The sequence below is a fragment of the Ornithorhynchus anatinus genome, chromosome Y5, assembly GCF_004115215.2.
Source record: "Ornithorhynchus anatinus isolate Pmale09 chromosome Y5, mOrnAna1.pri.v4, whole genome shotgun sequence".
Lineage (NCBI taxonomy): Eukaryota > Metazoa > Chordata > Mammalia > Monotremata > Ornithorhynchidae > Ornithorhynchus > Ornithorhynchus anatinus.
Window position 1 is genome coordinate 86,647 of NC_053179.1, and position 26,204 is coordinate 112,850.

General features: G+C 45.5%; 1 protein-coding gene across 5 annotated transcripts in view; it reads left to right on the top strand.

Moving 5' to 3' along the window:
- LOC114808768 (ras-related protein Rab-7a) overlaps window positions 1–26,204 on the top strand; it is an 89,157-nt gene that overhangs the window by 40,344 nt on the left and 22,609 nt on the right. For 2 of the 5 annotated variants that reach the window (XM_039910980.1, XM_029056639.2), the window contains exons 2-4: window positions 9,954–10,014; window positions 16,370–16,496; window positions 24,774–24,992. In XM_039910980.1, the coding sequence (XP_039766914.1) occupies window positions 9,962–10,014; window positions 16,370–16,496; window positions 24,774–24,992 (399 nt within the window). In that variant the 5' untranslated portion in view covers window positions 9,954–9,961. Of the gene's footprint in view, window positions 1–88; window positions 260–9,953; window positions 10,015–13,288; window positions 13,341–16,369; window positions 16,497–24,773; window positions 24,993–26,204 lie in introns of all 5 variants that reach the window. The other 3 variants (XM_039910979.1, XM_039910981.1, XR_003756549.2) reach the window with 3 other exon arrangements.

Genomic DNA, 26,204 nt, shown 5'->3' on the forward strand with positions numbered 1-26,204 from the left:
GGTGAGGCGGCTAGCTGCCACCATGTTTGCGTCCCACTCAGGAGGAGTCCACTTAGGCATTAAATCCATGTAAACGTTGCATACGCAGGGCAAGCGTCTGGCTTCCAGCCCCATGAGCGTTCAGCGGGATGGGACACAGACCTATCCCATGGCTCCTCACTTGGTGCAGGCAGAGTGGCCTTCTCACGCTCAGGACAGAGGCGACTTGCAACGGCTGCTGCAGATCTCGTTCCTCTGCACAGAAGGGTAGAGGCGGCAGGTATTTTTCACCTGTGCTCTTAGGCCATTCCAGTTTATGGCCTCAGTTTATCCAATCTCTGCCCTCCCCCATCCTCCATTCCTAATTTGATTGGCACGGGGGCAAGGGGCACCTTCTGTATTCCCAGCTTGGGCTGTCAATCTGGCAGTTTTGGTTGTGGGGGTGTTTTCCCACCCTCACTTCCGAGTTCTGCCTGCTGGCTCAGGAGGTCACGAGATAGCATTTGACCTTGAGATGGTCGGTAACCCAGAGTCACCTTGGGACAGCAACATATTTTGTAGACATGATCCCTGCCTACAAGGAATTCAGACATTAAATCAGCCAGTCAGTGGTATTTATTGAGTGCTTACCTTGTGCAGAGCACTGTATTAAACACTTCTGTCCTCCATTTCTACGGTAATCTTTGGGGACTTTTATATCCATGTGGATGTTACCAGTGTCCCTTCCTTTGCTTGCTTCTTCTAACTCTTCAACTACTCCTCCCTCTTTCTCCACCCCACCTCACCCAATCACCAACTTGGACACATGCTAGACCTCATCACCTCTAGTCATTGTACAAGCTCTACCATCCCTGACTCTGAAATCCTGCTATCTGACCACAACCTTCTTCCTTATCTTCCTTCCCACACCCTGTCCCACCCCACAAATCTGTTCTGATCTCCACAGAGACCTTCAGTCTCTGGACTCAATCCATTTTTTTCCAGAACCAGACTACTAAACTCACAAATGGAGGTCATCAGCACTGCCTTCTATTGTGAAGTCAAACACTTGCTTCCCTATTCTTTTGCTCATTGCACCACTAAGTCAGAACACTGGATCACCACCACAGTAGGCATCCTCTACTCCTCTGCACAAGCTGTGAAGCATTGGTGGCAGAAATCTAGATATCAGGTCTACCTTACCCACCTGAAATCTGTCTTTAATGGCTTTAACTTTGCCCTCTCCTCTGTCCAGCAACATTATTTCTCCATCCTTATTGTCTCCCTTGCCTACTTTCCTTGCTAGTTGTTTCAGATCAGTAACTCCCACCAAATTCCCCTTTCCTTGTTCTTCCCCTAATGACCTACCCATATATTCTACTAATAAAATGGAAACCATCGGACATAAATGCCATAAAATCTCTCCTGTTCCCCTCCAGTCTCTCCTGGGCAGGGATGACAGGGCAATGCTTTTCAGTGATGTTCAAGTCAGTCAATCAATCATATTAATTCATTCATCCATCCATTCATTCATTCATCCATGCATTCAGACAGTCATTTATTGAATGGTTACTGTGTGCAAAGCACTGTATTGAGCACTTTGGGAGAGTACAATATAACAACAAACAGACATATTCCTGCCCACATGAGTTCACAGTCTAGAGGGGGAGACAGGCATTAATATATATAAGTAAATAAATAGATTACAGATATTTGCAGATATATACATATATGCTGTGGGGATGGGAGGGAGGATGAATGAAGGAGCAAGTAAACTATGAAGAGGAGAGGAGAGCTCAGTCAGGGGAGGCTTTTGGAGGAGATGTGCCTTCAATAAGTGTTTGAAGTGGGGGGGGAAGCAGTTATCTGTCTGCTGGGGGTGGGGGGGTGCTTTCCAGGCCAAAGGTAGGATATGGGCAAGAGGACAGCTGTGAGATAGATGACATCAAGAAAAAGTGAGAAGGTTAGTACCAGAGGAATGAAGTTTGCGGGTTGGGTTGTACTGGGAAAGCAGCAAGGTGAGGTAGGAGGGGGCATGGTGGTTAAATGCTTTAAAGTCAATGGAGAGGAGTTTTTGCTTGATGTGAAGGTGAATGGGCAACCAGTGGAGTTTCTGGAGGAGTGGGGAGACATGGTCTGAACATTTTTGAAGGAAAATTATTTGGGCAGCAGAATGTAATATGGGCTGGAATGGGAAGAGACAGGAGACAGGGAGATCGAGTAACTGTATATATTTCCAAGCGCTTACTACAGTGCTCTGCACATAGTAAGCGCTCAATAAATACTATTGAATGAATTTTCATTACCCTATTAATTTTGTTAATGAGATGTACATCGCCTTGATTCTATTTATTTGCTATTGTTTTAATGAGATGTTCATCCCCTTTATTCTATTTATTGCTATTGTTCTTGTCTGTATGTCTCCCCCGATTAGACTGTAAGCCCATCAAAGGGCAGGGACTGTCTCTGTTACCGATTTGTACATTCCAAGCGCTTAGTACAGTGCTCTGCACATAGTAAGCGCTCAGTAAATACTGTTGAATAAATTGGGTGTTACAGTAATCAAGGTGGGATATGAGGATGGAAAGAAAGGGTGGATTTTGGTGATGTGAACATAGAACTGACAGTATTTAGTGACTTAAATATTTGAGTGCTTTTTGTGTGTCGAACACTGTAGTGAGCATTTGGGAGAGTAGACTATAACAATATTACTGACATGTTCCCTGCCCACAACAAGATTACAAGTCAGGAGGGGGAGAAAGACTTTAATGTAAATAAATAAAATTACGACATTTACAAAAGTGCTGTGGGGCTAGGAAGGGGGGAAGAGTAAGGGGAGCTAGTCACAGCAACTAGTCACAGCAATGAAGAAGTGAGTTGTTGAAAAGACAGCCAGTCAGTCATATTTACTGAATGCTTACTATGTGCAGAGGACTGTTCTTAGTGCTTAGGAGAATAGAGGCATTCTGTGCCCACAATGAGCTTGAAGTTAAGAGGGGTAGACAGGCATTAATATAAATAAATTACAAATACGTATATATAAATTACATATATAAACTCTGGGGCTGGGAGGTGGGATGAATGAAGTGAGCCAGTTAGGGCATCGCAAAGGGAGAGGAAGAAGAGGATTGGAGGACTTAGTTAGGGAAGGCCTTTTGGAGGAGATGTGCCTTCAGTAAGGCATTGAGGCAGAGGAGAGTAATTGGATGGGAATAGGGAGGGTGCTGCAGGCCAGAGGCAGGTTATGGACAAGGTCAAACTGACAGGACTAAATGATGGATTGAATCATTTGAATGAGAGAGGAGATTAAAGAATAATGTCAAGGTTACGGGCATGTGAGACAGGAAGGATGGTGGTGCCGTCTACAATGATGGGAAAGTAACAGGGAGGACAGGGTTTAGGGAGGGAAGATAAGGAATTCTCTTTTGGATATGTTACGCTTTACTTGATGGGAGGACATCTAAGATGTCTTGAAGGAATGTAAGGTTTACAGTTGATATTATGATGTGCAAATTAGGTAGATTTGCTCTGATTAGAGTGATTAATATATCTACTTGACCTTCATCATGCTCCCTCCTATCTCACCTCGCTACTCTCCTACTACAATCCAGCATGCACACTTTGTTCCTCTAATGCTATCCTTCTCACTGTACCTTGATTTCATCTAACTTGCTGCTGACCTCTTGCCCACATCCTTCCTCTGTCATGTAATGCCCTCCCTCATATCATACAGATATGACATCCCCTTCAAGAAGCCTTCCTTGAGTAAGCCCTTCTCTCCTTCTCTCACTCTCTCACTCCCTTCTGCACCACTCTTACTTGCCCCTTCATTCCTCCTCACTCCCATCCTCACAGCACTTATGTAAACATCTGTATGTCATTTATTTTTTTCATTCATTCATTCATATACATACATATATACCATACCTATATATATGTGTATGTTTGTGTATATATATGTGTGTGTGTATATATATATATATATATATTCCTCTTCCCCTCTAGACTGTGAGCTTGTTGTGGGTAGGAATGTTTCTGTTGTTATTTTGTACTCTCCCAAGTGCTTAATTCAGTGGTTTGCACACCAAAAGAGCTCAAAAATATGATTGAATGAATGAATGAACCTACCACTTTTTAACAAGATCCACAAAATAAAATTGGAACCTGGATGCCATTTTTTATTCCTCTCAGGTTGACTAAAGGTTAACTGCATTCTTAGAGATTTTGGAACTTTTTGGCATATTGCTGATCTTTGAGAGAACATATCTGGCCCCGAAATGGGCAACTATGGCCCAGGATCCACTTTGGCCATTCAACTCTGCCATTATCTTAGACATTAGGGTAAGTGAAGAGAAGTTGTTCTCAAAATTCTTTTAAATACTACCAAGAACATTTGTTGCTGCAGTTTGTGAAATCAGTTATTTGTAGCAGAACTTTCATAGAGAACTCTTTTACTCCCTTTAGTCTCCCTTTACTAACTTGCACCAATATTTGCATTTATAAATCACTCTTGGGATAAAAAGGCAGCATGCAGAAACATCTGGCAGTATGTTTATTGACTGAGAGGCAGTGTCAGATTTTAAGGACCTTACCTTTTCTTTATCTCTGGAGTGGGAAACTTTATATATTTTATTTGAACAAGCTGTCCCATGGACACTTACCACTTTTAAGTGCATTCTGTCCTCCTTTACTCTGAGTTTTGCATTCTAGTGGAAACCAACATTAAGGAAAACTCACATTGTGTTACAATGTCTGATTCCATGCCTTTGACACTGTCGACCATCCCCTTCTCCTCCACACTTTATCTCACCTTGGCTTCACTGACTCCTTCCTCTCCTGGTTCTCCTTGTATCTTTTTGGCTGTTGATTCTTGGTCTCCTTCACGGACTCCTCCTCATCCTCTCATCCCCTAACTGTAGGGATTCCTCCAGGGTTAGTTCTTAGTCCCCGTCTGTTCTCCATGTGTACTCACTCCCTTGGTGAACTCCTTCGCTCCCATGGCTTCAACTATTGTCTCTCACATATGACACTCAAATCTACCTATCCTCCCCTGTTCTCCCTCCCTCCAGGCTCGTATCTCCTGCCTTCAGGATGACTTCACCTGGATATCTGCCCACCACCTAAAACTCAACATGTCCAAGACTGAGCTCCTTATCTTCCCTCCCAAACCCTGTCTGAGAGGACACCAAGAGGATGACTATGGATGGAACTGTCATTCTTCCCTTCTCACAAGCCCACAACCTTGATATTATCCTTGACTCTGCTCTCTCATTCACCCCACACATCCAGTCTGTCACCAAAACCTGCCGGTCTCACCTTCATAACATCGCCAAGATCTGCCCTTTCCTCTCTATCCAAACTGTTACCTTGCTGGTACAAACTCTCATAATATCCTTACTGGATTACTGCATCACCCTCCTCTCTGATTTCCCATCCTCCTGTCTCCCCCTCCTTCACTCTCTACTTCACTGTGTTTTCCAGATTATCGTCTATGGAAAAGCTCTGGTCATGTCACTCTCCTCCTCAGAAACCTACAGTGGTTGCCTGTCAACGCTGAAACAAAAACAAAACAAAAACTCCTCACTCTTGGCTCGCCATCCTCCTTCCTCATCTCCCTTCTCTCCTTCTGCAGCCCTGCACACTCCATTCCTCTGCCGCTAACTTCCTCACTGTCCCTCGTTCTTGCCTGGCCCACCGTTGACCCCTGGCCCACGTCCTACCACTGATGTGGAGTACCCTCCCTCCTCACATCTGCCAAACCAACTGTCTTGCCCTCTTCAAAGCCCTACTGAGAGCTCATCTGCTCCAGGAGGCCTTCCCAGACTGAGCCTTCCCTTTCCCTCTGCTCTTCCCCTCTCTATTCCCCCCTACTCCGTCCCTCTCTTCTACCCCCTTCCCCTTCCCACAGCACTTGTTTATATTTGTATATATGTTTTATTACTCTGTTTTATTAATGATGTGTATATATCTGATTCTATTATGATGGTACTGTTGCCCGACTACTTGTTTTGTTTTGTTTTCTATCTCCCCCTTTTAGACTGTGAGCCCATTGTTGGGCAGGGATGGTCTCTATCTGTTGCCAAATTGTACATTCCAAGGGCTTCGAACAGTGCTCTGCATACAGTAAGTGCTCAATAAATATGACTGAATGAATGAGTATACAAACAGATACTGTATCTAGGCATTTGTTGGAAGAATGTTCCCTAATTTGGTCAGCATATCCTAATACAAATGTGTAACAAGGCACACATTATGGCTGAACTTGAAAATGGTGATTGATTATGAAGGCTTTTTAAATAGTGCAGATTTAGAAAGTGATTAAATTATTATATCTATAATGCCAATTAGATAAGCATACGAGAACAGACAGATGGAATGTAAAAGGACCTGCCAGATTACATTGAGGGGTCTGCACCATGAGGACAGCATATTGAGGAACAGTGGACAGAGGCCTGCCCTGAGATAAACTCCTGGGGCACGGCTGGTTCCCTAAACCTGCTGAGGCCCCAGCTTGAGCTGTTCAGTCATCAGTCAGTATTAGGATGGAGTGTCCTATGTGTGTGTGTGTAGGAGGAGATGTGAGATTGCAGAGAGGTAGAGAGATCAGGGCTTGAGATGTAGATTTGAGTATTATTATAATAATTATAATAATGTTGGCATTTGTTAAGCGCTTACTATGTGCAGAGCACTGTTCTAAGTGCCGGAGTAGATACAGGGTCATCAGATTGTCCCATGTGAAGCCCACAGTATTAATCCCCATTTTATATATGAGGTAACTGAGGCACAGAGAACTTAAGTGACTTGCCCAGAGTCACACAGCTGACAACTGGCAGAGCTGGGATTCGAACTCATGTCATCTGACTCCCAAGCCCATCCTCTTTTCACTGAGCCACAGCTGCTCCTCGTAAATAATTGTTGGTATTTGTTAAGCGCTTACTATGTGCAAAGCACTGTTCTGAGCACTGGGGTAGATACAAGATCATCAGGTTGTCCCAAGTGAGGCTCAGTCTTCATTCCCATTTTCCAGATGAGGTCACTGAGGCCCAGAGAAGTGAAGTGATTTGCCCTCACAGCTGGCAGGTGGCGGAGCTGGGATTAGAACCCACGACCTCTGACTCCCAGGCCCAGGCTCTTTCCACTGATCCATGCTGCTTCTGAATATTATCCACATAGAGGTGGTAGTTGAGGCCATATGAGTGAATGAACTCTCCAAGGAAATGAGTGTATGGAGAATAGAAGGGTACCCAGAACTGAAGCTTGAAGGACACCTATAGTTAGGGGGTGGAAGTCAGAGGAGATGGAGAATAAGTGGCCAGAGAGGTAGGAGGAGCACCAGAGAGGACCATATCAGGGAAGCGGAGCTTGGATGATGTTTCCAGGAGAAGGGAGTGGTCCACCCTGTCACAGGCTACTGAGAGGTTGATGAGGATTAGAGTGGAGAACTATTCATTGGATATGGCAAGGGGATCATTTGTCACCTTTGAGAGGGTAGTTTCTTTAGAGTGAAGAGGATGGAAGCCAGATTGGAGGAAGGATTTCTTTAGGATAGGGGAGACATGAACACGTTTAAGGGGAAGAAGCCATTAGCTAACAAGTTGAAGGTAGTGTTAGTGAGGGACGGTAGGAGGGGGCAAGTGTTTTGGTAAGATGAAGGAAGGAATCATGTCAGATGCTTAGGTAGAAGGTATGGATTTTGAGAGAAGGCAGGCAATCTCCTCTTGAGATAGTACTGGGACAGGTGGAGAAACCGGATTGCATAATGGATAGAGCACGGGCCTGGAAGTCAGAATGTCATGGGTACTAATCCAGGATTCACCACTTGTCTGGTGACCTTGGGCAAGTCACTTCACTTATCTGGGCCTCAGTTACCTCATCTGTAAAATGAGGATTGAGACTGTGATCCCCATGTGGAACAAGAAATGTGTCCAAATTGATTTGCTTGTGTCCACCCCAGCACTTAATACAGGGCCTGGCACATAGTAAGTACTTTACAGATACCAGAATCATTATTATTATTATGGAGAGTTGAAGAAAGAACAGGAAGGGAGGGGACAGAGAAGGTTTTAGGGAGAACATGCTTGATAGTGTAAATTTTCGCAGGAACTCACCCAGTGGCTGGGTGAGTAGGGTTAAATGATGGGGAGACAAGGGGACAGGATGTTTGAGGAGGGAATTAAATATCTAGAACTGGTAAGGCCAATGAGCACAGTTTCCCTCCTCTAGTCCTAACATTCACTCCTCTAGTGCTAAGCTCTCATTTTGCTGCGATCTCACCTGTCTTGCTGCCGACCCCTCACCCATGTCCTGCTTCTGGCCTTGAACGCCCTCTCTCCTCAAATCCGACAATCTCCTCTCCTTCAGAGAGTTTTGAAGGTACATCTCCAGGAGGCCTTCCCAGGCTAAACCCCTCTGTTCCTCTTCTCCCATTCCCTTCTGCGTTGCCCTGATTTGCTCCCTTTGCTCTTCCCCCCCTCACAGCTCCACAGCATTTTTGTACATATGTAATTTTATTTGTATTTTGATGTCTTTTCCTCCCACCCCCTAGATTGTAAATTCATTGTGGGCAGGGAATATCACCTTTTATTGTTGCATTGTACTTTCCCAAGTGCTCTGCACACAAGCTCTCATTAAATATGACTGACTGACTGACTGACTGACTGACTGACTGACCGACCGACCGACCGACCGACCGACCGACCGACCGATCAACCGACCGACTTTCTAGTCCTGACTCCACCACTTGTCTGCTGGATGACTCTGGGCAAGTAATTAGCTTCTCCATGCCTCAGTTTCCCTAAGTGCAAATTGGGGACTAACTACGTGGGAGTCAGAAGGTCATGGGTTTTTAATTCTGGCTCTGCCACTTGGCTCTTGAATGACCTTGGGCAAGTTAATTCACTTCTCAGGGCCTCAGTTCCCACATCTGTAAAATAGGGATGGAAACTGAGCTCTACTTAGGACAGGTGCTTTGTCCAACCTTATTTGCTAGTATCCATCCCAGCACTTAGTACGTACCTGGCACACAGTAAATGCTTAACAAAAAACAGAATTGTTATTATTACCGTTTCCTCCCTTTTTATGGTACTAAAGTGCTTACTATGTGCCAGGCTCTGAATTAAGCTCTGGGGCAAATACAAGTTAATTAAGTTGGACACAGTCCAGTCTACCGTTACAGACTCCCTCACACTTAGACTGTGAGCCACGTGTGGCCTCACTAATTTCCAGAGCCCAAAGTCTGTTAAAACCTTAAACTGTCAAAATCATATAACTTTTAAAAATCTTGATTAACATAGGAGAGAACACTAAATCTTTCTAATCCTGTTTCATAATTTATGTTCCAGTTCTTTGGTGCTCAAGTTTTTTGTCATAAAATTTCAAGTGTTTCTGATTATCAGTTTACATATAGGCCTTAATTGTTGAATCATTAAGAGGTTTAATTTACCCAATCTGATCAAACCTGAATCAGAAAAGTGAGGAAGAAAGCTTTTATCATCCTTTCAGTTTTCAAAATACTGTTCATTCTCAGCCCAAGTTTAGGAAAAGCAACATAATGAAGTGGCAGAGCTCTGGTCTAGGTGTAGGAGCACCTAGGCTCAAGTATGTGCTGTACCTCTAACTTGCGGTATGACTGGGGGCAAGTCACTAAATCTCACTGTACCTCAGTGTTCTCATCTGCAAAATATGTATAAAAATACTTGCCTTTCCTACCTACTTTATAAGGTTGTTGTGAGGGCAAAAATAAGCTAAATAATATGAGTGCTTTGGAAATAAGAGTACTAAAAAAAACCTGGGCATTATCCTTGGTAGACTGTAAGTTTTTTGTTGACAGGGAATGATTTACCAACTCTGTGTTATCGTATTCTCCCAAGTGCTAGTACAGAATTTTGCACACAGAAAGAAGTCAGTAAATACCAATGACTGACTGATTGATTGATTTATATATAATTCAATTATGTAAGTATCAAACTTACAGAACTGCTCTCTTGGTTTTCTAGTTTGAAAGATGACATCTAGGAAGAGGGTACTACTGAAAGTTATCATCCTAGGAGACTCGGGGTAAGTATTTATTATTTGAAGATGCTCTGGCCAGTTGTAATATGTCACATCTTTCCTTGGAGGTCTTCCCCAACTAAGTTCTCACTTCCTCTACTCTTCTCCTTTCTGTTTAACTCATGCACTTGGATCTGTACCTTCTAAGCACTTGACAGTACTCCACCATCAGTCCATATCAGTCATATACATCTGTAATTAATTTTATCATTTGTCTCCCCTTCTAGACTGAAAACTCGTGCTGGGCAGGGAACACGTCTACCAACTCTACTGTGTTATACTTTCCCAAATACTAAATGCTTCGTATTTAGTGCTTTATAATCCTGGTTCCACCACTTGTCTGCAGTGTGACCTTGAGCAAGTCACTTCACTTATTGTGCCTCTGTTACCTCATCTGTAAAATGGGGGTTGAGTCTTTGAACCCCAAATGGGACAAGGACTGTGTCCAACTCAGTTTGCTTATATCCACAGCAGTGCTTAATACAGTGTTTGGCATATAGTAAGCACTTAACAAATGCCATGATTATTATTAGTAGTAGTAGCGTGGTGCTCTGCACTCAGAAAGTTCTTATTAAATACTCTTCCCACTCTCAATGATCAGGTTAACCACTCTCAACTCCACCCTCTCTACTCATCTCAACTCTCTTGCCCCCCGGTTCCCTCCGCTGCTCTCGCTCCAGTAACCCGCAGCCCTGGATCTCTACCTCTGTCCACCTCCTTTCCTCTTATGTTCGAGCTGCTGAACGCTGCTGGCGAAGGTCCAAGCCCCAAGACAACCTTATTCACTTCAAGTTGACCCTTTCCTGCTTTAACTCTGCTCTCTCCTCTGCCAGGCAAAACAACTTTTCTTCCCTCATTGATGCCCATGTCCCACTAATTGTTCCGGACTTTTAACTCTCTCCTCAGGCCCTCTGTTCCTTCCCCTCCCCCATCCCTCATCCCCAAAGATTTGGCCACCTACTTCATCATGAAAATTAACACAGTCAGGTCTGAGGTCCCCAAAGTCACCCCTCCCTTCCCCTTCCCCCCCCGCTCCCAATCCTCTCCCCTACTTTCCCATCCTTCTCTGCAGTATCCTCAGTATCCTTGCAAGTGCCACCCCCTCCACCTGTGTCTCGGACCCCATTCCCGCTCACCTTGTAAAAACCAACGCCCCTGCCCACATCCCCTCCTTAACTTCTATCTTTAACTGCTCACTCTCCAATGGCTTCTTCCCCTCTGCCTTTAAACATGCCCATGTCTCCCCCATGCTAAACATGCCCATGTCTCTTGACCCCACTTCCCCTTCCAGTTATCACCCTATCTCACTACTACCCTTTCTTTCCAAGCTCCTAGAATGAGTCATCTATACTCGCTGCTTAGAATTCCTTAACTCCCATTCTCTCCTAGACCCCCTCCAATCTGGCTTCCGTCCCCTCCACTCTACCGAGACTGCGCTCTCTCAGGTCACCCATGACCTCCTTCTTGCCAAATCCAATGGCTCCTACTTTATTCTAATCCTCCTTGACCTCTCAGCTGCCCTTGACACTGTCGACCATCCCCTTCTCCTCCACACCTTATCTCACCTTGGCTTCCCAGACTCCGTCCTCTCCTGGTTCTCCTCTTATCTCTCTGGCTGGTCATTCTCAATCTCCTTCACAGGCTCCACCTCTCCCTCCCATCCACTAACTGTAGGGGTTCCTCAAGGGTCAGATCTTGGCCCTCTTCTGTTCTCCATCTATACTCATTCCCTTGGTGAACTCATTCACTCCCAGGGCTTCAACTTTCACCTCTATGCAGATGACACCCAAATTTACATCTCCTCCCCTGTTCTCCTCCCTTCAGGCTTCTTTCTCCTCCTGCCTCCAGGACATCTCCATCTGGATGTCTGCCCACCACCTAAAACTCAATATGTCTAAAACTGAGCTCCTTATCTTCCCTACAGAAGCCTGTCCTCTCCCTGACTTCCCTGTTTCTGTGGACAGTATGACCATCCTTCCTGTCTCACAGGCCCACAGACTTGGTGTCATCCTTGATTCAGCTCTCTCATTCACCCCACAGATCCAATCACCAATGCCTGCCGGTCTCACCTTTACAGATCTGCCCTTTCTTCTCCATCCAAACGGCTATCGTGCTGGTACAAGCCCTCATAATATCACAGCTGGATTATTGTGTCAGGCTTCTCTCTGATCTGCCCTCCTGCTGTCTCTCCCCGGTCCACTCTATTCTTCATTCCACTGCCCAGATCTTCTTCCTACAGAAATGCTCTGGGCATGTCACTCTCCTCCTTAAAAACCTCCAGGGGTTGTCTATCAACCTCCGCACGAAATAAAAACTTCTCACTGATGGCTTCAAAGCTCTCCATCACCTTGCCCCCTCCTACGTCACCTCCCTTCACTCTTTCTTCTGCCCACCCTCTGGCACTGCTCTATTGCTCCTCTGCCGCTCACCTCATTGTACCCTGTTCACGCCTATCCCACCATCGACCCATGGCCCACATCCCACTGCTGTCCTGGAATGCCCTCCCTCCTTAGGTCTGCCAAACTAACTCTGTTCCCCTCATCAAAGCCCTACTGAGAGCTCACCTCCTCCATGAGGCCTTCCCAGACTGAGCCCCCCTTTTCCCTCTGCTCCCCCTCCACCCTTTGCTCCTCCCCCTTCTCCCCTCAGCTGAGCCCCCTTTCCCTCTGCTCCCTCTCCCCTCCCATCCCACCCTCTGTTCCTCTCCCTTCCCCCTTCCCCTCCCCTCAGCACTGTGCTCATTTGTATATATTATTATCCTATTTATTTTGTTAATGAGGTGTCTAGCCCTTTGATTCTGTTTATCGTCATAATGTTGTCTTATTTTCTGTTCTGTTTTGCTCTGATGTCTGTCTCCCCCGATTAGACTCTAGCCTGTCATTGGGTAGGGATTGTCTCTACCTGTCCCGAACTGTACATTCCAAGTGCATAATACAGTGCTCTGCACATAGTAAGTGCTCAATAAATATTATGGAATGAATGAATATTGATTGGTTCATTGATAAATTTTTTTGATTGATAAATGGAATTAGGCAATTTTGCATTTTATGAATTTCTCATTTTCTCCTCTAAATGATCACACCATAGGCAATCAGGTAGTTTCCTCCTATTTTGTCAGAGGGGGCAGGGATCTTCAGGTGTACAATGCCTAGCCTAGGAAGAATCGTAGCTCTCAAAATTCCATTTTAACTTAGTTGGGTAGGACTTTTTTAGACCAAGTTTACTTTAAAATGCCAACCTTGGAAATAGGGAATTCCAGTAAGTGTGCATCTCTTTATAGGAGGAAAGAGGAATAAAAGAATGGAGAAGAAGGGAGTAAGAGTGGAAGGAAGGTAGGTAAAGGGTTGGGAAGTCAGAGGGAACATGAGAAAGAATTGTGCCATAACCCTGCATTTCTTTCTCTCACTCAACAGAAGTTTGATAAATTAATCAGAATAGAGGAACTTGTAATTACCTAGAGCAGCTCTTTGGTGCTCCTTTATTAAATGGAGAAAAATGTCTCTAATTTTCTTTAGTTAATTAATAATAATAATAATAATAAAGGAAAATGAGAGACATTTATTGAGTGCTTACTGGATGCAAACCACTGTACTACGTGTATGGGAGAGTATAATATAGCAATAAAAAGACATATAACAATTAGTAGTGTGAATTGGATTTCTCCCGGGTGATGTATTAAACATTTGGGAGAGTATTTTACCCTTACCTTAAAGAGCTTTCAGTCTCAGAAGGGAAGACAAACACAAAGTAATTTATAGATAGGAGGAAAAAGAGGTCAATCAAGAAGTGTTTAAATGCTATGGTTGGTTGTGAATGCATACTTGTATTATAATAATAATAATGCTGGTATTGGTTAAGCATTTACTATGTGCAAAATACTGTTCTAAGCACTGGTGGGGGTTACAAGATGATCAGGTTGTCCCAAGTGGGGTTCACAGTCTTAATCCCCATTTTACAGATGAGGTAACTGAGGCACGGAGAAGTTGAGTGACTTGCCCAAAGTCACACAGTTGACAAGTGGCGGAGCCGGGATCAGAACCCATGATCTCAGACTCCCAAGCCTTTTCCATTGAGCCATGCTACTTGGGGAAGCAGTGTGGCTCAGCGGAAGGAGCACGGGCTTGGGAGTCAGAGGTCATGGGTTCTAATCCCAGCTCTTCCACTTGTCAGCTGTGTGACTGTGGGCAAGTCACTTCACTTCCCTGTGCCTCAGTTACTTCATCTGTAACATGGGGATTAAAACTGTGAGCCCCACATGGGACAATCTGATCACCCTGTATCTACCCCAGCGCTTAGAACAGTGCTCTGCACATAGTAAGCACTTAACAAATACCAACGTTATTATTAATAATGATGTTGCTATTTGTTAAGTGCTTACTATGTGCTAAGCACTTTCTAATAGCTGGGGTGGATACAAGGTAAGCAGGTTGTCCCTTGTGGGGCTCACAGTCTTAATCAGCTTTTTCACAGATGATGTAACTGAAGAGCAGAGAAGTTAAGTGACTTGCCCAAAGTCACACAGCTGATAAATCAAGGAGCTTGGATTAGAACTCATGACCTGTTACTCATTCATTCATTCAATAGTATTTATTGAGCGCTTACTATGTGCAGAGCACTGTACTAAGCGCTTGGGATGAACAAGTCGGCAACAGATAGAGACAGTCCCTGCCGTTTGACGGGCTTACAGTCTAATTGGGGGAGACGGACAGACAAGAACAATGGCAATAAACAGCGTCAAGGGGAAGAACATCTCGTAAAAACAATGGCAACTAAATAGAATCAAGGCGATGTACAATTCATTAACAAAATAAATAGGGTAACGAAAATATATACAGTTGAGCGGACGAGTACAGTGCTGTGGGGATGGGAAGGGAGAGGTGGAGGAGCAGAGGGAAAAGGGGAGAATGAGGCTTTAGCTGCGGAGAGGTAAAGGGGGGATGGTAGAGGGGGAAGAGGAGCTCAGTCTGGGAAGGCCTCTTGGAGGAGGTGATTTTTAAGTAGGGTTTTGAAGAGGGAAAGAGAATCAGTTTGGCGGAGGTGAGGAGGGAGGGCGTTCCAGGACCGTGGGAGGACGTGACCCAGGGGTCGACGGCGGGATAGGTGAGACCGAGGGACGGTGAGGAGGTGGGCGGCGGAGGAGTGGAGCGTGCGGGGTGGGAGGTAGAAAGAAGGGAGGAGAGGTAGGAAGGGGCAAGGTGATGGAGAGCCTTGAAGCCTAGAGTGAGGAGTTTTTGTTTGGAGCGGAGGTCGACAGGCAACCACTGGAGTTGTTTAAGAAGGGGAGTGACATGCCCAGATCGTTTCTGCAGGAAGATGAGCCGGGCAGCGGAGTGAAGAATAGACCGGAGCGGGGCGAGAGAGGAGGAAGGGAGGTCAGAGAGAAGGCTGACACAGTAGTCTAGCCGGGATATAACGAGAGCCCGTAATAGTAAGGTAGCCGTTTGGGTGGAGAGGAAAGGGCGGATCTTGGCGATATTGTAGAGGTGAAACCGGCAGGTCTTGGTAACGGATAGGATGTGTGGGGTGAACGAGAGGGACGAGTCAAAGATGACACCGAGATTGCGGGCCTGAGAGACGGGAAGGATGGTCGTGCCATCCACGGTGATAGAGAAGTCTGGGAGAGGACCGGGTTTGGGAGGGAAGATGAGGAGCTCAGTCTTGCTCATGTTGAGTTTTAGGTGGCGGGCCGACATCCAGGTGGAGACGTCCCGGAGGCAGGAGGAGATGTGAGCCTGAAGGGAGGGGGAGAGGACGGGGCGGAGATGTAGATCTCCCAAGCCCATGCTCTTTCCACTAAGCCATACTGCCCCCACAAGGTTATAAAAGCTAAAACCGTATATATAAGTTTATGAAGTTTATATAAGTTTATGCTGAAGAGCAGCATTGTGGTTCAGTGGAATGAACACCGGCTTTGGAGTCACAGGACAGGGGTTCTTATCCCGGCTCTGCCAGTTGTCAGCTGGGTGACTTTGGGCAAGTCACTTAACTTCTCTGTGTCTCAGTTACCCCATCTGTAAAATGGGGATTAAGACTGTGATCCCCACATGGGACAACCTGATTACTGTGTATCTTTCCTCAGTGCTTAGAACAGTGCTTGGCACATAGAAAGTGCTTAACAAATGCCATTATTATTATTATTATAACCAGGGGGAGAAGAAAAGTTAAACTAAATCTGAGTATTGATCTGGATATCAGTGAATGCTTTTTAGAGAAGATTCTAGCAGTGAATATTTTTTGATGCAGAGTTTCTTTTTGGAAAGGCATGTCATCAAAATAGAAGAGCTGGTTGTAATTAATCCTGGACATTTGTACATGCAGACGCTTTATGTCATTCAAACCCTCTTTTTTCTGTTTGGTTCAGGGTGGGAAAGACATCCCTCATGAATCAGTATGTAAACCAAAAGTTCAGTAATCAATACAAAGCCACAATAGGAGCAGACTTTCTGACAAAAGAGGTGATGGTGGATGACAGACTAGTTACAATGCAGGTAAAGAGCACCATATCTTTTTAGTGATGTTGCTTTAAATTGTTCCTGTGAAATGTTTTTTGTTGCGGGTGAAATATCACTATATTGCATATCTGTATTTTAAATGTCACAGGGTGATGTTAGGTTTGACACTGTACCACTCCCCCTCCTATTTTGGTGTTCAGTAGCCTAAAATCCTTAGTCTAAAGTTTTTGGTGTAGGACTTGTTAAAGAAAAGGAGGACTAGGAACTAGCAGCTCCATATCTAAGCAAGACTATTTAAGATGGGCCCAATATGAGCAGATGAAAATAGGGAAGAGAGAAAAAAAGCAAACACCTGCTTCATAATTTCTCTGAAATGTTCAGGTAGATCTGAAACTCTCAGCATCACAATAGCAACAACCCTTTAAAAGATTAAGAAAAGGTAATTTTGAGAGGATGTTATTTTGTTTTGACTCATACTGAGAGAACAGAAAGAAAAATCATTTCCCCATCTTAACATCCCATATCAATCAGTTATCTTGTTAAAAATAGTACAGTATTATAAAGATATAAAACTCATCCATTCAGTTGTATTTGTTGAGCACTTAGTGTGTGCAGAGCATTGTTCTGTATGCTTGGGTCACATTCCCTGACCTCAGTGACCATACAGTCTAGCCTTAAGTAGTTTACTAGCTAAAGAGTGAGAAATACACATAATAATAATAATGATGATGATAGTTTTTGTTTAGTATTTATTTAGTGCTTACCATTTTAAGCATTGTTCTAAGCCCTGGAATGGATACAAGATCGCCAGATTATGTTCCACAAGGGGCCTACATTCTGTGGAACATAGACAGTCTCTTATGTAGGGAGAGAAGGGGGCAGCAACAGGCATTTATTTAATCCCCATTTTACAGTTGAGGGAACTGAAGTCCAAAGAATTTATTTGACTTGCCACCTAGTAGGTAAGTCGCAGAGGTGGATTTAATCAATCAATCGATTAATTGTGTTTATTGAGCTTTTACTGTGTGCAAAGCATTACACAACACTCTTGCTGAATTGTACTTTCCAAGTGCTTGGTAGAGTGCTCTACACACAGTAAGTGCTCAATAAATACGATTGAATGAATGAAGCTTGGGAGAACAGAATATACCAGAATTGGTAGACATGTTCCCCGCCCGCACAAGGTTTATAGTCTAAAGACGGGTACAGATATTAATATAAGCAAATGAAGTACAGAGAAGTATGTAAGTATTGTGGGTCTGAAGGAAGGGTGAATAAAGGGTGCAAATCCCAGAGCAAGGGTAATAATAATAATGATAGTATTTAAGTGCTTACTATGTGCCAGTGACTTTTCTAAGCACTGGGGCAGATAAAAGATAATCATATTGTCCCAGATGTTTTAATCCCAATTTTACAGATGAGGTAACTGAAGCACAGATAAATTAAGTGACTTGCCCAAAGTCAAACAGCTGATAAGTGGCAGAGCATAATTAGAACCCTTGACTTCTGACTCCCAAGCCTGGGCTCTTTCCACTAAGCCAAGCTGCTTCTCTGATAGAAGGATAATGCAGAAGGGAGAAGGAGAAGAGGAAATGAGGGTGTAAGTGGGAAAGGTCTCTTGGAGGAAATGTACCTTCAGTAAGGCCTTGAAAGTGGGGAGAGTGACCATCTTTCAGATATGAAGAGGGAGGGCATTCCAGGCCAGAGGCAGGATGTGGGCGAGAGGTTGGCATTTAGATAGAGGAGGTCCAGATAGAGTAGGTTGGGATTAGAGGAGTTAAGTATGCCGACAGGTTTGTAGTATGAAATCAGAGAGGTAACCACAATCAATCAGCCAATCAATTTTATGTAGTGCTTATTGTGTGCAGAGCAGTTACTGACCAGTTGGGAGCGTATAGCATACCAGAGCTGTCATAGAGGTTCTTTGCCACAGTGGGTTTACAGTCTAGAAGAAGAGGCAGATGTTAATATAAATGAATAAATTATGGATACATATATAAGTTGCTGTGGGGCTGAGGGAAGGGCAGATGAAAAGAGCAAATCTAAATGCAAAGCTGAGGGGAGAAAGGAAATGAGGACCTAGGTGGGGAAGGTCTCTTGGAGTTGTGATTTCAGTAGGACTTTGAAAGTGGGGAGAGTGATCATCTGTTGGATATGAAGGCAGAGGGCTTTCCAGGCCAGAGACAGGACGTGGGTGAGAAGTCGTCGGGGAGATAGATGAAATTGATGTACAGTGAGTTGGTTGGCATTAGAGGAGTGAAATATGTGGGCTGGGTTATAATATGAAAGCAGCAAGGTATGGTGGGTGGGGGTAAAGTGATTGAATGCTTAAAAGCCAATGTTAAGGAACTTCTGTTTGATGTAGAGGTGGTAGAGCAACTTCTAAAGGTTCTTGAGGAGTGGGGAAACATCGAATGAACATTTTTGTAGAAGAAGCGTTAAAAAAGCCCTCCCTTGATTCCATTGCTCCCTCCAGTTATTGCTTCATCTCCTATCCAGTCCCCTTAGGTAAGTTTCTCAAGTTGCTCTCCTCCAATTCTCTCCTTGACCTCCCCAGTCTGACTTCTCCCCCCTTTACCCCCTTCATTCCACAGAAACCATCCTCTCAAAGGTCACAGTTGATCTGCTTCTTGCCAGAACCAACTGCCTCTTCTGCATCTTAATCTTCTTCGATCCCTCAGCTGCCTTTGACACTGTCAACCACCCCTATCTCCTTGAAACATTATTCAGTCTTGGCTTCACTGACACAGTTCTCTCCTGGTTTTCCTTTCTCTCTAGCTGATCATTCTTAGTCTCTTTCATGGACTCCTCCTCTGTCCTTCATCCTCTAACTGTAAGAGTCCCTCAGGGTTCAGTTCTGGTTCCCCTTCTATTCTAAATCCCTTGGAAAACTGATTGACTTCTATGGCTTCAAATACCATCTCTATGCAGATGATTTCCAAATCTACATCTCCAGCCATGATCTTTCGCTCTCTGCAGTCTCAGTTCATTTCCTGCCTTCAGGATATCCTAACTTGGATGTCACACTGACACCTCAGATGTCACACTGAGAAGCAGTGTGGCTTAGTGGAAAGAGTATGGGCTTGGGGGTCAGAGGCTGTGAGTTCTAATCCTGACTCTGCCACTTGTCAGTGTGTGACTTTGGTCAAGTCACTTAACTTTTCTGTGCCTCAGTTACCCCATCTGTAAAATGGGGATGAAGACTGTGAGCCCTGCGTGGGACAACCTGATTTACTTGTATCTACCCCAGTGCTCAGAACAGTGCTTGGCACATAGTAAGTGTTTAACAAGTATCATCATTATTATTATTACTTCAGATTCTTATTTGTCCACCCAAACCTTGTTCTTCCACTTTCCCATTACTGTAGGCAGTCTCACCATCCTTCCTGTCTCACAAGCCTGTAACGTTGGCTTTATCCTCAACCATCTCTCTCATTCAACCCACTTATATAATCTGTTACCAAGTCCTGTTATTTCAACCTTCACACATCACTAAAATCCACCCTTTCCTCTCCATCCAAACTGCTACTATGTTAAGCAGTTATCTTATAATAATAATAATAATATTGGTATCTGTTAAGTGCATACTATGTGCAGAGCACTGCTGTAAGCGCTGGGGTAAATACAGGGTAATCAGGTTGTCCCACATGAGGCTCACAGTCTGAACCCCCATTTTACAGATGAGGTAACTGAGGCACAGCGAAGTTAAGTGACTTGCCCACAGTCACACAGCTGACAAGTGGCAGTGTTGGGATTTGAACCCATTATCACTGACTCCCATGCCAATGCTCTTTCCACTGAGCCACACTGCTTCTCTTATCCAACTCTGATTGCTGCATCAAGCCTCCCACTCCAGTCCATACTTTTCTCTTCACCTGGATTAACAGTATAGCCTAGTAGGTAGAGCACCGGCCTGGGAGTCAGAAGGATCTTGGTTTTAATCCCAACTCTGCCACATGTCTGCTTTGTGACCTTGGGCTAGTCATTTCACTTCTGTGCCTCAGTCCTTGGATTCCACTTCACTTGGATTAGCAGCATAGCCTAGTGGATAGAGCCTGGGAGTCAGAAGGATCTGGGTTCTAATCCCACCTCTGCCACTTGTCTGCTTTGTGACCTTGCAAGTCATTTCACTACTGTGCCTCAGTCCCCTCATCAGTAAAATGGGGAATAGGACTGTTAGCCCCATTTGGGACATGGACTGTTTCCAACCCAATCAGCTAGTCTCTACACCAGTGTTTAGTCCAGTTCTTGGCACATAGTAAGATGTTAACAAATCCCACATATACTTACTGTCTGCTGCCTAGATCAGTTTTTTAGAAACATTCAGTCTGTTTCCCCACTCCTGTCAAGAACCTCCAGGAACTGCCCCTCCATCATCTCAGTAACAGAAACTCCTAACCATCGATTTAAAGCACTCTATCAGCTTGCTCTGTCCTACCCTGACTCCCTGATTTACTCCTACAACTCAGCTTACACATTTCAACTCTTCAAATGCCAACCTACTCATTGCATCTCTATTTCATCAGTCTAGCTGCTGACCTCTCGCCTGCATCCTGCCTCTGGCCCAAAACAGCCTCCCGATACACCCTTCCTTTCCAAAATCCTAGAATGAGTCATCTACAATCGATGCTTAGAATTCCTTCACTCCCATTCTCTCCTAGACCCCCTCCAATCTGGCTTCCGTCCCCACCACTCTACCGAGACTGCTCTCTCTAAGGTCACCCATGACCTCCTTCTTGCCAAATCCAATGGCTCCTACTCCATTCTAATCCTCCTTGACCTCTCTGCTGCCTTTGACACTGTCAACCATCCCCTCCTCCTCCATACCTTTATCTCACCGTGGCTTCACGGACTCCGTCCTCTCCTGGTTCTCTTACCTCTCTGGCCAGTCATTCTTGGTCTCCTTCACTGGCGCCTCCTCCCCCTCCCATCCTTTAACTGTTGGAGTTCCTCAAGGGTCAGTGCTTGGCCCTCTTCTGTTCTCCATTTACACTCACTCCCTTGGTGAACTAATAATAATAATAATAATGTTGGTATTTGTTAAGCGCTTACTATGTGCAGAGCACTGTTCTAAGCGCTGGGGTGGACACAGGGGAGTCATGTTGTCCCACATGGGCTCACAGTCTTAATCCCCATTTTACAGATGAGGGAACTGAGGCACAGAGAAGTTAAGTGACTTGCCCACAGTCACACAGCTGACAAGTGGCAGAGCTGGGATTCGAACTCATGAGCCTTGACTCCAAAGCCCGTGCTCTTTCCAGTGAGCCACGCTGCTTCCCAACTCATTTGCTCTCACGGCTTTGACTACCATCTCTATGCAGATGACACGCAGATCTACGTCTCCGCCCTTGTCCTCTCCCCTCCCTTCAGGCTCGCATCTCCTCCTGCCTCCGGGATGTCTCCACCTGGATGTCGGCCTGTCACCTAAAACTCAACATGAGCAAGAGTGAGCTCCTCATCTTCCCTCCCAAACCCGGTCCTCTCCCAGACTTCTCTATCACCGTGGATGGCACGACCATCCTTCCCGTCTCTCAGGCCCGCAATCTCAGTGTCATCCTTGACCCGTCTCTCTCGTTCACCCCACACATCCTATTCGTTACCAAGACCTGCCGGTTTCACCTTTACAATATCGCAAAGATCCGCCCTTTCCTCTCCACCCAAACGGCTACCTTACTATTACGGGCTCTCGTTATATCCCGGCTAGACTACTGTGTCAGCCTTCTCTCTGACCTCCCTTCCGCCTCTCTCGCCCCGCTCCAGTCTATTCTTTACTCCGCTGCCCAGCTCATCTTCCTGCAGAAACGATCTGGGCACGTCACTCCCCTTCTTAAACAACTCCAGTGGTTGCCTATCGACCTCCGCTCCAAACAAAAACTCCTCACTCTAGGCTTCAAGGCTCTCCATCACCTTGCCCCTTCCTACCTCTCCTCCCTTCTCTCTTTCTACCTCCCACCCCGCATGCTCCGCTCCTCTGCTGCCCACTTCCTCACTGTCCCTCGGTCTCGCCTATTCTGCCGTCGACCCCTGGGCCACGTCCTGCCGCGGTCCTGGAACGCCCTCCCTCCTCACGCTGAGAAGCAGCGTGGCTCAGTGGAAAGAGCATGGGCTTTGGAGTCAGAGATCATGGGTTCAAATCCCGGCTTGGCCATTTGTCGGCTGTGTGACTTTGGGCAAGTCACTTAACTTCTTGGTGCCTCAGTTACCTCATCTGTAAAATGGGGATTAAGACTGTGAGCCCCACGTGGGACATCCTGATTCCCTTGTGTCTACCCCAGCGCTTAGAACAGTGCTCGGCACATAGTAAGCGCTCAACAAATACCAACATTATTATTATTATCACCTCCGGCAAACTGATTCTCTTCCCCTCTTCAAAACCCTACTTAAAACTCACCTCCTCCAAGAGGCCTTCCCAGACTGAGCTCCTCTTCTCCCTCTACTCCCTCTACTACCCTCCCTTCACCTCTCTGCAGCTTAACCCTCTTTTCCCCCCATTTCCCTCTGCTCCTCCTCCTCTCCCTTCCTATCCCCTCAGCACCGTACTGGTCCGCTCAACTGTATATATTTTCATTACCCTATTTATTTTGTTAATGAAATGTACATCGCCTTGATTCTGTTTAGTTGCCATTGTTTTTACGAGATGTTCTTCCCCTTTATTTATTGCTATTGTTCTAGTTTGTCCGTCTCCCCCGATTAGACTGTAAGCCCGTCAAACGGCAGGGACTGTCTCTATCTGTTGCCAACTTGTTCATTCCAAGCGCTTAGTACAGTGCTCTGCACATAGTAAGCACTCAATAAATACGATTGAATGAATGAATGAATGAATACACCCTCCCTCTTCCTAATGGGAGATCTTATTGAAGCCACATTTCCTTCAAGAGGTATTCTCCAACTGGACCCTTATTTGCTCTTTTCCCACTCTCATGTGTGTCACATTGCACTTTGACTTGTACTCTTTACTCACCCTTCCCATCCCCACCGGACTTATGTACATATCTGTAATTTATTCATCTATATTAATGTCTGTGCCTGTAACCTTGGCGTTATCCCAATTCCTCTCCCTCATTTAAACCATATATTTAATAATAATGTTGGTATTTGTTAAGCGCTTACTATGTGCAAAGCACTGTTCTAAGCACTGGGGGACACATGGGGGAATCAGGTTGTCCCACATGGGGCTCACAGTCTTAATCCTCATTTTACAGATAAGGTAACTGAGGCCCAGAGAAGTTAAGTGACTCGCCCACAGTCACACAGCTGACAAGTGGCAGAGCTGGGATTCGAACTCATGACCTCTGACTCCAAAGCCCATGCTCTTCCCACTGAGCCACGCTGCTTCTTAATCCATCACTAAATCCTGTCAGTCCTTAACAGCATCGCCTTTTCCTCTCCCTCTAAACTTTTATAATATTACTACAGTCATTCATCCTGTCCTGCCTGGATTACTTCATCAGCCTCCTTGCTGACCTTCTAATGTACTGTCTCTCTCCCACCAGACCATATTTTACTCTGCTGACTGGCTCATTTTCTACAAAAACTTTCAAGACAAATCACTCTGCTCCTCAAAACACTCCAGTGGTTGCCCAACCACCTCTGCATCAAACAAAAACTTGCCACCATTGGCTTTAAAACAGTCTACCATCTTGCCCCCTCCTACCTAATCATGCTTCTCTCCTTCTGCAACCTAGCCCACATACTTTTATTTAGTACTAACCTTCTCACTGTGCCTCGGTACTGCTGTCTTCGCTGCCAACCCATTGCCCATGCTCTGTCTTTGGCCTGGAACTCCCTCCCTCCTTAAATCTGACAGACAATTATTCTGCCTCCCTTCAAAGCCTTACTGAAGGTACAACTCCTCTAAAGGCCTTCCCAGACTAGACACCCCACTTTCCTCTTCTCCCACTCCCTTCTGTGTCTCCCTGACTTGCTCCCTTTGTTCTTCCCCCCTTCTATTCTCTCAGCACTTATATACATATCTGTAATTTATTTGTATTGATGTCTCTCTCCCCCCAAGACTATATCCTCGCATGGGAAAGGGTCTGTTTATTGTTGTAGTGTACTTTACCAAGCTCTTAGAACAGTGCTGTGCACACAGAAAGTTCTCCTATATATGAATGAGTGAGTGAGTGAGTGAGTGAGTGAGTGAGTGAGTGAGTGAGTGAGTGAGTGAATGTTTCCCCTTCTAGACTATAAGCTTATTGTGGACAGGGAACATTATACCAACTCTGTTATACTGTACCAAGCACTTAATACTGTGCTCTGCACTCAGTAAGTCCTCAATAAATAGGATTGATTAACTAATTGATTTTTCCACAGATCTGGGACACTGCAGGTCAGGAAAGGTTTCAGTCCCTTGGAGTAGCCTTCTACAGAGGAACAGATTGCTGTGTTCTGGTATTTGATGTGACGGCACCTAACTCATTCAAAACCTTGGATAGCTGGAGGGATGAATTTCTCATTCGAGCCAGTCCCAGGGATCCTGAAAATTTTCCCTTTGTTGCTTTGGGAAACAAGATTGACTTAGAAAATAGACAAGTAAGTTCTTGGCCATTCAATAGTATTTATTCAATAGTATTTATTGAGCGCTTACTATGTGCAGAGCACTGTACTAAGCGCTTGGGATGAACAAGTCGGCAACAGATAGAGACAGTCCCTGCCGTTTGACGGGCTTACAGTCTAATCGGGGGAGACGGACAGACAAGAACAATGGCAGTAAACAGCGTCAAGGGGAAGAACATCTCGTAAAAACAATGGCAACTAAATAGAATCAAGGCGATGTACAATTCATTAACAAAATAAATAGGGTAACGAAAATATATACAGTTGAGCGGACGGGTACAGTGCTGTGGGGATGGGAAGGGAGAGGTGGAGGAGCAGAGGGAAAAGGGGAAAATGAGGCTTTAGCTGCGGAGAGGTAAAGGGGGGATGGCAGAGGGAGTAGAGGGGGAAGAGGAGCTCAGTCTGGGAAGGCCTCTTGGAGGAGGTGATTTTTAAGTAAGGTTTTGAAGAGGGAAAGAGAATCAGTTTGGCGGAGGTGAGGAGGGAGGGCGTTCCAGGACCGCGGGAGGACGTGACCCAGGGGTCGACGGCGGGATAGGCGAGACCGAGGGACGGCGAGGAGGTGGGCGGCAGAGGAGCGGAGCGTGCGGGGTGGGCGGTAGAAAGAGAGAAGGGAGGAGAGGTAGGAAGGGGCAAGGTGATGGAGAGCCTTGAAGCCTAGAGTGAGGAGTTTTTGTTTGGAGCGGAGGTCGACAGGCAACCACTGGAGTTGTTTAAGAAGGGGAGTGACATGCCCAGATCGTTTCTGCAGGAAGATGAGCCGGGCAGCGGAGTGAAGAATAGACCGGAGCGGGGCGAGAGAGGAGGAAGGGAGGTCAGAGAGAAGGCTGACACAGTAGTCTAGCCGGGATATAACGAGAGCCCGTAATAGTAAGGTAGCCGTTTGGGTGGAGAGGAAAGGGCGGATCTTGGCGATATTGTAGAGGTGAAACCGGCAGGTCTTGGTAACGGATAGGATGTGTGGGGTGAACGAGAGGGACGAGTCAAGGATGACACCGAGATTGCGGGCCTGCGGGACGGGAAGGATGGTCGTGCCATCCACGGTGATGGAGAAGTCTGGGAGCGGACCGGGCTTGGGAGGGAAGATGAGGAGCTCAGTCTTGCTCATGTTGAGTTTTAGGTGGCGGGCAGACATCCAGGTGGAGACGTCCCGGAGGCAGGAGGAGATGCGAGCCTGAAGGGAGGGGG